The sequence below is a fragment of the Nelusetta ayraudi genome, unplaced genomic scaffold (assembly GCF_046127955.1).
Source record: "Nelusetta ayraudi isolate G7.1 ecotype Tasmania unplaced genomic scaffold, CSIRO-AGI_Nayr_v1 ptg000011l, whole genome shotgun sequence".
Taxonomy (NCBI): domain Eukaryota; kingdom Metazoa; phylum Chordata; class Actinopteri; order Tetraodontiformes; family Monacanthidae; genus Nelusetta; species Nelusetta ayraudi.
This window is the reverse complement of record NW_027466061.1, coordinates 10,446,367-10,459,685: the sequence shown is the minus strand read 5'-3', so window position 1 is coordinate 10,459,685 and position 13,319 is coordinate 10,446,367. Positions and strand designations below refer to the sequence as shown.

General features: G+C 50.0%; 1 protein-coding gene across 4 annotated transcripts in view; it reads left to right on the top strand.

The window, feature by feature from the left end:
• Positions 1-13,230, top strand: part of LOC142884839 (3',5'-cyclic-AMP phosphodiesterase 4B-like) — a 40,015-nt gene extending 26,785 nt beyond the window's left edge. For all 4 annotated transcript variants that reach the window (XM_076020776.1, XM_076020775.1, XM_076020778.1 and 1 more), the window contains 9 exons: positions 5,069-5,162; positions 6,666-6,889; positions 6,980-7,078; positions 7,598-7,762; positions 8,640-8,739; positions 8,831-8,985; positions 10,204-10,326; positions 10,441-10,623; positions 10,797-13,230. In XM_076020776.1, coding sequence (XP_075876891.1) covers positions 5,069-5,162; positions 6,666-6,889; positions 6,980-7,078; positions 7,598-7,762; positions 8,640-8,739; positions 8,831-8,985; positions 10,204-10,326; positions 10,441-10,623; positions 10,797-11,096 — 1,443 coding nt within the window. In that variant the 3' untranslated portion in view covers positions 11,097-13,230. The remainder of the gene's footprint in view (positions 1-5,068; positions 5,163-6,665; positions 6,890-6,979; positions 7,079-7,597; positions 7,763-8,639; positions 8,740-8,830; positions 8,986-10,203; positions 10,327-10,440; positions 10,624-10,796) is intronic.
• Positions 13,231-13,319: the final 89 nt, after the last annotated feature.

The window sequence follows — 13,319 nt, the reverse complement described above, 5'->3', positions numbered from 1 at the left end:
CCGCTCCATTGTTGGCGGTGAGTCAGAGTCCTCCCAGTATGACCCAGTATCGCCAGTGAGCGTCGTTGACCAACGCGACAGAAGTCAGCTGCTTCTGATTTTACAGTAGTGCATACTGATGGCATGAAAGAAGGAGCTGGGTTCCATTTTTATTTTCTTTCTTAATGCAAATGTTGCAGTGAAGTGCAGCTGGTCGACGCGCCAATGATCCAGCCTGGGTGTGTGTTGCACTCTTGGACAGAAAGTCCGGTATCTAGGCACGCATGTGGTGTTTTAGCTCTTTTAATTCTCTACACTGACACACACACCAGCATTAGCCCCGTGGCTGCACTCTGCAGGCGTCTATATCTTGGTCATACGCAGCTCATTCCCATTCACTCACGTTGGCTGTCTCGCTTATCAAGCAAACTGTAGCTCACTATTTGTGCAAAGTAATACAACATTCAAGCAAGGATACATTAATATTAATTCCACATTTTCCTGTGACGCTCTTGGACTCTTTTCTATCACGTCCGCTCATCTGTAACACACACACACACACACACACACCAGCATTAGTAGCCCCGTAGCTGCAGGCTGTCGGTACATTGAGTGGCATCAGGACCCCCCTGAAGCCAGAGCTGCCACCAGGTGCCTGTGTGAAAGAGTTCGAGAAGAACCAAGCTAAGCCTGCTCTCTGCTATGCCTCCTAATACTAGTCAACAACAATAAAAGTGATGCTAAAAAAAAAGAAATAAACTCATTGTCCATGTCCTGTATAATTCCTGGTCCCATGCATGCATGACAAATGTTTGACAAAGGAGCAGTGTCTCCTCAGAGCCAGAGAGGGCGTAACTGAGCCCCACAATCAGACCCCGGGTGTCTCCGCTTTCAGCGTCCAAGGGTGCAGGTGTATCCGGGGGCTTGGTGGACCACACAGCCTGCCAACCGCCGGCCCCCGGTCGCCACGACCTCAGAACGGGGAGCCGCTCCCCCCCGCCCCGCACCGCAGCCCCCCCAACTCAGCCCTCCCCGCACCCGCTCCCTGGCTATCATTAGCCTCGCCACACTTCCACGCCGAGGCCGGCGGCGGCCTTGGACAAACACCGCCATCTGCATCCAGTTAGGGGGAGTGTAGCGCTTTTTTGCGGGTTCGCGTGCGAGCGGAGCCCCCGAGCGGCGAGTAGGAAACTTTAAGTCATGTGCGGTCACCGTTTGCTTTGAAGCGCCGCCGTCTTCAGAGGGGGAAAAAATGACAAAATTATTGAAACAGATGTAGCGGCGGGTCTGTAGCCGTAAACGCAGGGCAGCGGACATTAAATTATAGTGCAGCGCTTTCATTTGACTGAAAGGGAGGGTGGGGTTTGGGGTGGGGGTGGGGGTGGCGGCTGCGGTGATGATGGCGGTACCAAGTTGTAATTAAAAGTTTTATCACCGCCGTCCTAATTGGGAGAGGAGGGGTACTCTATGCGTGGTACCTGCTTTCATCCAGTTCCAGCCGTCGGTCTCCAGCGTACTGGTTACTCTCTGGTGCTGCTGGACTGTGCAGAGGCACCGGGCGTGTGGCACTCTGTGTTGACACAGTCAACAGCAGCGCACGGTGACAGATCCACCGTTGGATCACCCTGGATTTTTTTGATTTTTTTTTGTCAGATTGCAACGCTGACATATTGCGCCATGATGTCCCGCAGTTAGTCAAGCCCAACCACGTCTCGCTTACAAGAAATTCCCCCGTTTAAAAACTTAAAAACCTGTTGTGCCAACTTATCTCGCGGTGACGTCAGCCCGGCCGACATTTAACATGAGAATTTTCTTCAGCTCTTCAGTTGAGGCATGCGTTGCCACCGCCTCAGGCCACGCTAACACGTCTAACCGTAAGTGACCTCATTGCACCTTGTGTATCAAGGAAAGGGGAAGTGGGCGGCGATACAAGCCGGGGCCTGCGCTGGAGGGAGGAGCCACAGCCCTCCAGCTAGACTGCGAGCCAGTCACTCAAGTCAGTTTCATCGCTGTGAAGTTTCCTGTCTGACTCAACTTCAGAAAAGAGAATAGGGAGAGAGAGGAAGAAGAGAAGAAGCGTGTCAGACTCCCTGAGACACGCATTTCTGTCAGACTAGTTCTTGTTTTCAGTCAGTGACAATGGGACTATGCTGCCCTGACTATCAGGCGGAAAACTTTGGGATGCTTACGAGATGGAAGAGGGTGAGTTGGTTTTAAATCTGCTCTTGGTTTGATGTGTCAAGTGTCTCGTGTTGGTTATCCAGATTTAAAAAGGCAAAAAAAAAAAAAGATGATCAACTTTTTTTTCACTTTTCTTTGTCAGTCCATATTCCTAAATAGCATGGACTTGTTTGTATGGGGGCGCCGGCCCTGAAGACAGAGCAGTGTCGAGGTGACATTATGTGACTTCAGAATCGCTTTCAGCTTTTCATTTGTTTTTCTTTGGTGTAAAATCAAGCTGGTTTTGCTCACTCACCCAAATAGCAGGTTGCCATTTACAAGGCCGCTGCTCCACAGGGCAGTGGTTTATTTATTTAAACTTTATAATTCAGTTCATCGTCTTCTGAAAACCAACCCCAGGGTTGTGTTTTTTAATGTGACGTAATTTCTTAAAGCATGCGTGCGTGCATGTGTGTGTACGTGTGTGTGTGTGTGTGTGTGCCCCCTCTTGGCTAATGTCAAAGGATGTGTGCGTTAGAGGCAGCGTGCGTTGAGTAATCCGAGTGTGCTTGATGTGTCTGGGCTGGACTGCGTGACCCATCGTGACTGACGTGTGGCGCTGTGCCTGATTCATTTCCTAGAGGTCACGCATTCACACTTAAAAGAATCAATTACCAGCTCCCTCGCAGTGAAACGAGGCCTTCTTGAATTCCCAGCTCAAGTTTTTTTTTTTTTTGTCCTCATAGGCCATCTTTGATTTTTATAGAGCCCCGCTGGCAGTCTGGGCTTTGAGTGCAGCCAGCGCTTTCAAAGTGGTATTCAGGTTTCACAATCAAGTGGATGTTGCCTGTCTGCTTGACAGCTATTAGACAGCTGCTGGGAGAGTCTGGTTCAGCGTGTGGAGGCAAGGGGCCATTGTTGGAAATGAAATGGCCTTGCAGAATGAACTGCAGCACAGCCAGGTTTTCCCTCTCTTACTCACAAATGTTGAGTTTCACAAATAAGAAGCCTTATTTCTGTGTTGGATCTTGATAACCCAGTTGCAGAAGGCCCAGAGTCTCCACGCCTTTTTAATTAAAAGTGGGAATTCCTTCTTTCCCCAGACTTGAATAAATCCTGCGCACCTGAAGGGATTATTTTCCGTTGGAGGAATTTGAACGTGTTCTTCTCTTGCTCGAGAGGAAAATTCACCCTCGGCAACAATAAATCGCACCCCATGTCACGTCCACTCGTGCACATCGAGAGCATCCTCTTGCTCTTGCATCAAGTGTGTCACGCACATGCTGGCGGGGTGTGTGTGTGTGTATGTGTGTTTGTGTGTGTGTTTGTGTGTGTGTGTGTGTGTGTGTGTGTGTGTGTGTGTGTGTGTGTGTGTGAGAGGCAGGCAGGCAGCTGAGAGTAGGGACCACCGGGGGGACGGCAGAGAGATCCACGTGACTCTGTTGCCATGGCGTTTAGCTTGTCGTGCAATTGGTGCTTCTCAGGTGGGCGGCCAACTGAAAAACTCCTGTCCTTTTGTCCGCCGCCGCCGTCCCTGGGAAAACTGCAGCGAGCCTGGGAACACAATAGATTGTGACGACGAGGGCGATGGATTAAAAACCGTGAGATGCGGTGAACCGCTGTGGACGCTCCCCTGTTAAAGAGCCAGCGTCTCCTCACGCCGCCTGGCATTGCGCAGTGCTGTTCTGCATTAGCGAGCAGAGGGGGGATCAGAAAGCGGGAGACGGGTTTGGGGGGGGAGGGGAGCGCAGAAGTGATGAGTGGCGGGGGGAAATGCTGACGGAGACGTGAGGGTGAGGGGGAATCTCCGAGTTGCTGCTCTCTGCAGCGCTGCTTTTCCAGAGGGGCGGGAGGCAGAGCGGGGGAGACTCCGTCCGTCTGTCCGTCCGCACGCCGCCACAGGGGAATCTACAGCTTCAGTGCCCCCCTCCTCCTGCCTCCCCCACCGCGTCCCTTACCCTCCCTCCTCGTCTTCCTCGCCTCGCTCGGCGCCGGCTCCGTTCCGCCTCCCTTCACAGCAGCGGATCACGGGCGGATGGCAACAGGAGCTGGAGGAGTGCTGGACGTTCTGACAGAGGCAGCGAGCCCCGGAGAAATGCAGAGGGAATATTGATTGCAGCCGCTCGCTCGTTCGCTCGGTCAGTCGGTCGGTGAGGGTGGGATTCCATCACTCTCTGGGGCGGACGGCGATGCTGGAAATCGACTGGGCGACGGCGTGAGGAGGTCGCTGCCTCGCTGGAGGAGGATGTAGGGGTCCGGGAGGGACGGGAGCGATCGGCCGGGGGGACGGCGGCCAAGCTTGGGCTTGCTGGGCTGAGCCTTGGGGTCCACTCAGAGAGGAGCACGCAGGGCTTCTGCTGGGGAGCGCCAGGGGCTCACAGCTCAGCACCATGCCTGAAGCCAACTACCTGTTATCCGTGTCCTGGGGATACATCAAGGTGTGTAGCAGGAGGGCAGTAGGGACAGTCCAGGCTGTGTGTGTGTGTGTGTGTGTGTGTGTGTGTGTGTGTGTGTGTGTGTGTGTGGCATCTTTTCCCATATGTCGAAATGACTGAGGTTCCCCTGCACTGCTGCTTTTTCTGTTTTGGCCCTGGACATTTTCAGCGTTGACATCATGAGCTGTACGGTGTTTCATGCCCAGCGTTGTGTTTGTTGAAATGACAGCGGTGGTGGTGGTGGTGGTGGTGGTGGGGGGGGGGTTTAACTTAAAGCAGGTCCAACAGGACGTCAACACAGTCCTTATATGGAGCATAAAAACAACATGTCCTCAGGGGACCGAATCCAGTTGAAAATAACAGGAAATGCCCAATTTTCACTGCTGGGAAACGACAGGAAAATGATATAATGAACGCTCGTGTCCCCTTGACACAGGATCTAACGCAATGTTTGTGTTTTGTTTTTGTGTTTTTCTTGTCCTCTTGCCAAATAGTTCAAGAGGATGCTGAATCGGGAGCTAAGTCACCTGTCGGAGATGAGCCGCTCGGGCAACCAAGTGTCAGAGTACATCTCCAGCACCTTCCTCGGTGAGTGCGGCGCATCATCTTTTACACCCGGGCAAGAGAAATGTGGCGCCATCAACATGCCTCCTCTATATGTGGCAGAGGTTGCAAGGTTACCGGGGAACATGTGCCAAGTAGCAGATGAACTCCTTGCTCACGGCCGATGTGCTCCCTTGCTCTCAAACCAGTCTGATCTAGTCTGGAAGGTGTGTGTGTGTGGGGGGGGGGGGGGTCGCTGCGGAGAGGGAGAGAGAGAGAGAGAGAGAGAGAGAGCGCTAGAGGGCGGGCGACGGGGCCTGGATTAGGGGGGGGAAACAGGAGAGCGCTCCATCAGGTTCACTCAGACTCTGCATTATTCATCAGGACAGCTGTGCTTTTCTCAACCCCCCCCAAAAAAAGACAAAGAAAAGAAGGGAAGGGAAAAAAAAGAAAGAAAGCAGCCACGACTGTGTTTGGTGACTCACAGCCAGGCAGAGAACAGCCTGTCAGCCCTGCTGGATCCTCGTCTGACTCGCAAAGCCAGCGGATGAACGGACAGACAGACAGTCAGTCAGTCAGGCAATCAGACAGTCAGTCAGTCAGTCAATCAGACAGTCAGGCAGACAGTCAGGTGGACAGACGGGCAGTCAGTCAGACGGACAGACAGTCAGACAGTCAACCAGACAGACAGTCAGACAGACAGTCAGACAGACAGTCATAGACAGTTAGTCAGGCAGGTGGTGCAGTATTTACTGATGTTGCCGCTCTCCACTCGTCCTCCTCTCACCCCAGAGGAGGCGGCTAGAGCCAGCCAGACAGACTGGAGTGAAGGAGTGAAGGAGTGAAGGAGTGAAAGGAGGGAGAGGAAACAAAGCCACACAGCTGAGGAGACACAGGAGCTCTGCTGCTCGGCTCCCGAGCTCTGTGTGTCTCACTGCCGCCTGCAGCTGTCAGGTGTTTCATCCTCTCTCTCTCCCTCTGGCTGCTGCACTGTGTGTGGCATGTACACACACACACACACACACACACACACACACACACACACACACAGCCAGCCGTCACATGCTCCACAGCAGCCCGCATGGCTTCCTCCTCTCACGATAAACAGCGTGACGTGTTTACACTGTGTTTCTGTGGAATTGTTGCTGCGATGCGGCGGTGCTTCTGAGAAAGCCGGCTGGGCCGCTCACGTTTCATTAACGTCTCATTAGCGCATCTTGACCTTTGCCTCTCACGCGACTTGTGTCCAACTGCCTTTATATCTACATGTTTTTCCCCCTAGTCTGGATTTTCACTGCGTGCCTTTTTTTTTTACTTTTACCTTCGAGTTAAAAGTATATTTAGAAAACTGCAGCTGAAGCTTTGCTTTTTAATTACCACCACTGTCTTTACATGTGTGTGTGAGAGGGCCAGACGTCTCCTCATGTCTGTGTCCACTCACTTGGAGGTTGGGGGCCTGCCGTTCCTCTCACCTTGCACTGCAACTTCTGTTAGAACAACTTTTTTTTAACCTTTCTTTCTCCTTCCTTTTTTTTTATTTTCATGCAGACAAACAAAATGAGTTGGAAGTTCCTTGTCCGGTTCCCAAGTTGCGGGAAAGGAAGAGGAGGCAGGGCCAGCAGCAGCAGCAGCAGCAGCAGCAGCAGCAGCAGCAGGGTGGGATGATGACTCAGATCAGCGGGGTGAGGAAGGTCAGCCACACGCCCAGCATCTCTGGAGGTTCCGCCAACCGCTTCGGAGTCAAGACAGACCAGGAAGAGCTGCTGTCCAAGGTACCCGGCGGGACCTGCTGCAGCGTGGTGACGTGGTGACAGCCGTGCGCTGGCTGGGCGGGACTGACCTTCCTCTCTGCTCTCTTCTAGGACCTGGAGGACGTCAACAGATGGGGCTTGAATATCTTCAGGGTGGCCGAGCACTCCCATAACCGGCCGCTCACCTGCGTCATGTACACCATCTTCCAGGTGAGTTCAGCAGCTCAGATCCTCTCATCTGTCATCTACTGATCATGTCTGAAGAATTTTCATACTTAACTTAACATGAAATGTACAAAACATGTTGGCATGGTACATTGTTATACAGAAAATGTAACAAACAAGCCTCAGGAGAACATCCACAGAGAATAAAAGAAAAGACAAATTTGAAATAATAGTAATAAAAAAAGAAAGAAAAAGCAAAAGAAAGGGGAGAGCTAGGGGCTTTCCACAAGGTTAAGGTTCCTCTGGTGGCAAGAACTGATGGCTTTGGACCGTCCTGACATCACAGCAAATCAGATGTATTTATAGCCTTATTTCTTCATGATTCACTCTTATTTCAGTGATGCTCCTTCAGGGTGTCACTGTCAACACAGTGTCGACGCTGCGGCCCTGCCGCCAGCCTCCTCTCACTCACTCACTCACTCACTCACTCACTCACTCACTCACTCACTCACTGCTTGTTTTTCTCATTCTCTCCCTGTGTGTGTGTGTGTGTGTGTCACGCAGGAACGAGACCTGATGAGGATGTTCAAGATTCCGACTGACACCTTTGTGACGTTCATGCTGACCCTGGAGAGCCACTACCACTCGGACGTGGCCTACCACAACAGCCTGCACGCCGCCGACGTGGCCCAGTCCACGCACATCCTGCTGTCCACGCCCGCGCTGGATGTAAGTCACCGCACGTCAGTTATTTTTTGAACGTGGATTTCGGAATCGAGGCTGAGATTGCTAGGTGCTGTTACCTGGAGAGTCGAAGACAGATGATGCGTCAGCGAAGCAAACAAGGCGGTATCTCGCCGAACTTGCCTGTTAGTCATGAGGGAAATCTGTTGAACTGGAAGATTAGACGAGAGCGAGCAGTGAAAGGCCGACCTACTTAAGTCTGACAACAGTCGCCAAATCTGCAACTGATTTTTCGCACGTTTAAAAATGGCTGCCGTTTGTTAGTGCTGTAAAAAACAAAACAAAACAAAAAAATCACAGACGCCTGTGTGAATATATTTGCAGCCCCTAAAAGTTTTTTCCTGTGTGCGTAGTTTATTATCTTTTCCATTCACTCAAACCTTTGACCTCTTGTTCTCAACAATAGATCCTATTGCTAAAGAGCTTTGTCAAGTGGACAAAGAGTTACACAAGACAATTCCGATGTACATGTTGTGCGCAAAAGAAGGAAAAACAAAAAAATCAACTTTGAGAACTTCAGAGTTGCAGGAATTACAACACAGGTTATTAATATTGATTCTGATTTAGCGAGCATGCAGTGAAGATTATCGGAACCAGGCTCTCACTAAAACTTCCGTACTGTGTGTGTGTGTGTGTGTGTGTGTGTGCGCGCGCGTGCGCGTGTGTTTGTGAGACACCGCTGACATTTCGTTTATCCAAGCTGGCAATTATGATTTAATGACGTGACAGTTCGTCATTGTCATTGTTGTTTTAGTTTAAGACACACAATATGCCTGAGTGACACATTAAGGCAACAATTGTCCAATTGTTCCGACCCGGTCCGTCCAGTCTCGTGACTCTCTGTCCTTCCTGCTCTTTCCAGGCTGTTTTCACCGACCTGGAGATCTTGGCCGCCATCTTCGCCGCTGCCATCCACGACGTGGACCACCCCGGGGTCTCCAACCAGTTCCTCATCAACACCAGTGAGTCGCTTGTCGCCGCTGCCGCACTCACACTCGCGCCCAGTTTGGAATCCACCTCGCTGACTGAAAGCCTTGATTTTGTCCCCTGTAGATTCGGAGCTGGCGCTGATGTACAACGACGAGTCGGTGCTGGAGAACCACCACCTGGCTGTGGGCTTCAAGCTGCTGCAGGAAGACAACTGCGACATCTTCCAGAACCTCAGCAAGAAGCAGCGGCAGACGCTGCGGAGGATGGTCATCGACATGGTGAGGGGGGGAGCGCTTCGGCTGCTCTAGTTTGCTTTTAGATAGATGGATAGATGGATAGATAGATAGATAGATGGATGGATGGATAGATGGATGGATGGATGGATAGATGGATGGATAGATGGATAGATGGATAGATGGATAGATAGATGGATGGATGGATAGATGGATGGATGGATAGATGGATAGATAGATGGATAGATGGATAGATGGATAGATAGATAGATAGATGGATGGATGGATAGATGGATAGATGGATAGATGGATAGATAGATAGATGGATGGATGGATGGATAGATGGATAGATGGATAGATGGATAGATAGATAGATAGATGGATGGATGGATAGATGGATGGATAGATGGATGGATGGATAGATGGATAGATGGATAGATAGATGGATGGATGGATAGATGGATGGATGGATAGATGGATGGATAGATGGATAGATGGATAGATGGATAGATAGATGGATGGATGGATAGATAGATAGATGGATGGATAGATGGATAGATGGATGGATAGATGGATAGATGGATAGATAGATAGATAGATGGATGGATGGATGGATAGATGGATGGATAGATGGATGGATGGATAGATGGATGGATAGATGGATAGATAGATAGATGGATGGATGGATGGATGGATGGATGGAGGGATGGATGGATGGATGTATGGGTGGATAGATGGATAGATAGATGGATGGATAGATGGATGATGGATGGATGGATGGATGGATGGATGGATGTATGGGTGGATAGATGGATAGATAGATGGATGGATAGATGGATGTATGGATAGATGGATGGATGGATGGATGGATGGATGGATAGATGTATGGATGGATAGATGGATAGATAGATGGATGGATGGATGGATGGATGGATGGATAGATGTATGGATGGATAGATGGATAGATAGATGGATGGATAGATGGATGGATGGATTGATGGATGGATGGATGGATAGATGGATGGATAGATGGATAGATGGATAGATAGATGGATAGATGGATAGATAGATACTTTATTTATGAAGGAAATTCAGTTTCTCAGCTTCACAAACATTCGTCAGCAGTCAGCTCATAAAAGGTGCATCGAAAGTCAAAGTTTAAGATGAGATTTTGAGATGACCAGAAAGTGACACTGCCAAGGTCTTTCCACTTTCCATGACTCCTTCACCTCACCTCCTTCTCTGCCACTCTGACCCGCCCAGGTTTTGGCCACCGACATGTCCAAGCACATGAGTCTGCTGGCCGACCTGAAGACCATGGTGGAGACCAAGAAGGTGACGAGCTCCGGCGTGCTGCTGCTGGACAACTACACAGACAGGATGCAGGTGAGAGCGCAGACCTTGGTGGTCGGAGGGTTGGGGGTCGGGGGGGGGGGGGGGGTAACAGGAAGTAGCATCGTGTGAGGTACTGACTGGCCTGCTGTTGCCTTCCCTCCGCAGGTGCTGCGCAACATGGTTCACTGCGCCGACCTCAGCAACCCCACCAAACCCCTGGACCTGTACCGCCAGTGGACCGACCGCATCATGGACGAGTTCTTCCACCAGGGGGACCGCGAGAGGGAGCGCGGCATGGAGATCAGCCCCATGTGTGACAAGCACACAGCCTCTGTGGAGAGGACGCAGGTACGAGGCGCCCACGTGCACACACACACACACACACACACACACACACACACACACACACACACACACACACACACACACAAACATCTGAACCTCCTGGAGCCTTGTTGTTGTTGTTGTTGTTGTTTCTTGTGGCTGACCCCGGCGCCGCTCTGCCGTCCCGCCCCCTACAGGTGGGCTTCATCGACTACATTGTGCACCCACTGTGGGAGACGTGGGCCGACCTGGTCCACCCGGACGCCCAGGACATCCTGGACACGCTGGAGTACAACAGGAACTGGTACCAGAGCACCATCCCGCAGAGCCCCTCCCCCCCCTTCTACGCCAGCGACGGCGAGGGGGGGCCGCACGGCGAGCTGGACGGGGGGCCGGCCGCCAGCAAATTCCAGTTCGAGCTGACGCTGGACGACCAGGAGGAGGCGGCGGAGGAACCTGAGGGCCAGGACGACGGCCAAACGGCGGCGGAGACGTAGCAGAACTCGTCGTCTGGACGAGCAGATTGAGCTGCTGCTGTTTTCAGCTGAATCAATTTAATTGCGGTGGAGTAATCCTGCAATGTGGCTCTTTGGGGGAGCCGTCTGGAGGAGAGAGAGGGGCCTGACTGAATGTAGGGCACCCCTGCGCTCCAGGGTTGGAAACCCCGCGACGGGTTTGTTTTTTGAGCTTCCTGGCGCCGCCGTCTGCTCCTCCGGGGGTTCGGGACTGCAGAGGCAGAGCCGCGTCTCTGCCGTGGCAGCAGAAGAAGATGAAGAAGAGGAAGAGGACGGTGTTGTATCCGCGTCCTTGGACTGATTCAATTCCAAAACTTGCACTTCAGGACTTCTTAGTGTTTCATATGGATTCTTTGTATCGTGCCGGGAAACCCGTGTGACCTGAAAATGTCCCCAAGCGAAGCTACTGGTCAGTAAAGTTCCTTGTAACCAAGCAGTTCTTTTCTAACACTTGTCAGAAAGCTAAAGACGTGTGCCTTTTCTTTCTTTTTTTTTAAACGACCATGTGTCTTTTTGTAATTGCTTTAATAATTTATTGAACACATTCATGTAGCTGTAAACAAAAAAAGTGTGTTGTTTTCTACAAAAAAAAAGGTGTTTGAAAAGATGTCTCACACAGTCTTCCTAATGTTCCGCATGAGTGTAAGCTTCTTATTCACATTGCCGTCCAGTGGACGCGTGTCTGAGAATCAGCTGACTTCCTGGCACAATTTGCACTTTGGCATCCGGGGATGAGAAGCGAACGTGAGCAGTTTTATCCAAAACATAATCAAGTAAAAACCGACATAATGATGATTGAACCAACCCCACCCCAGTAATTCACTTCTTTAGCCGTCAAACATTTAGTGTTTTTGAGTCCAGAAACATCCAAAGATCCTGTCAAGAAAGCACCATGTTGGTTTCACTGCCACCTGAGGGAAAGAAAATCTTAAGAAAGATGTGAAAAGTCAAACTTCCAATCTGAAACCAAATTGTTCCCTCGCATCTTCCCAAAGCTCATCGCGCGAAACATTACCAAAAAACAAAGTACAAAGTGGAAGGTTCCCAAGCAGCTGCTGCGGTCTCGTGCTGAGCTGGTCCACTATGAAAAGTCTGCTTCCTCCTCCTAATTTCCCCCTTGTTTTTTTTGTTTGTCAGCTTCACTCATTCCGTTTGCGCTTCACGACGTGACTCATTTCCGACTTCTCAGCGACTGTGAGACTGCGTGCACATTTTTTAACAGGCACCTGTTAGCTATGGGTTTAATGTATCCGGTAGTTTTTAAATCATTAATATTATTATTTTTATTTTTATTATTCCAGCACTTTGAATAAGTGGACAGTTCAGCAGCTGGTTGCTGATCTGTCCAACACTACCTTAAAGGTACCATGTTGTCAGACACAATCCCCCCATTAAACGGGGAGTTGGGTCTTTATCGTGTCAAGACACAATACTGTGTGTGTGTGTGTGTGTGCGTGTGTGTGTGTGTGTGTGTGTGTGTGTGTGTGTGTAAGTAATCACATAGTTGCACAATCTTGTTCCACCCAGCTGTGTCGTGCCGACCCTCTCAGCTGTTTGTAACAGTGTATTTATTATTATTATTATTATTATTATTATTATTGTTATTATTATTATCTTATTCTTGTGTATGATAATATTGCTATATTGTTAATATTCCCTGTATATTTCCTATTATTTATATGCCGCCACGTGTCGGGAAACCCAGTTTGACTGAATTGGTCCGGTGGCTTGAAATATATTTGACCGTCTATTTTGCTATAAAACTGTCACATGAAGTTACGCGGTTTTATTTTGTCATTTAGTTTGTTTGTTTTTTCATTCTTTGTCAGTCTGAAGTGTGCAGTCCAAAACCAGCCGGCGCCTCATGAGGTGCAAAGAGAGTCTGGCTCTTGTTTTCCACTGAGGGGAGACTGAAGGCTGGACACGGGCTGCACTGTGTCATGTACGGTGACGGGTCATTGTACAGCTCTAGGGATATTTGCTGAAATATATACAACCTTGTTTTGAATATATTTTCAGTGTTGTTGTTTTTTCTCACAATATCAGTAAAATTGTGTATGTTGTGCTCAACACGTTTTTCTATGCGATTATTAAAACGGGCATGTATGACACAGTTTCTCTGTTTCCTGTATTCTTATTTTGTGTGTGTGTGAGTGTGTTAGTTGTTTAAACAGCTGGGGGAAGTTGAGGAAGTGACATTTTGGC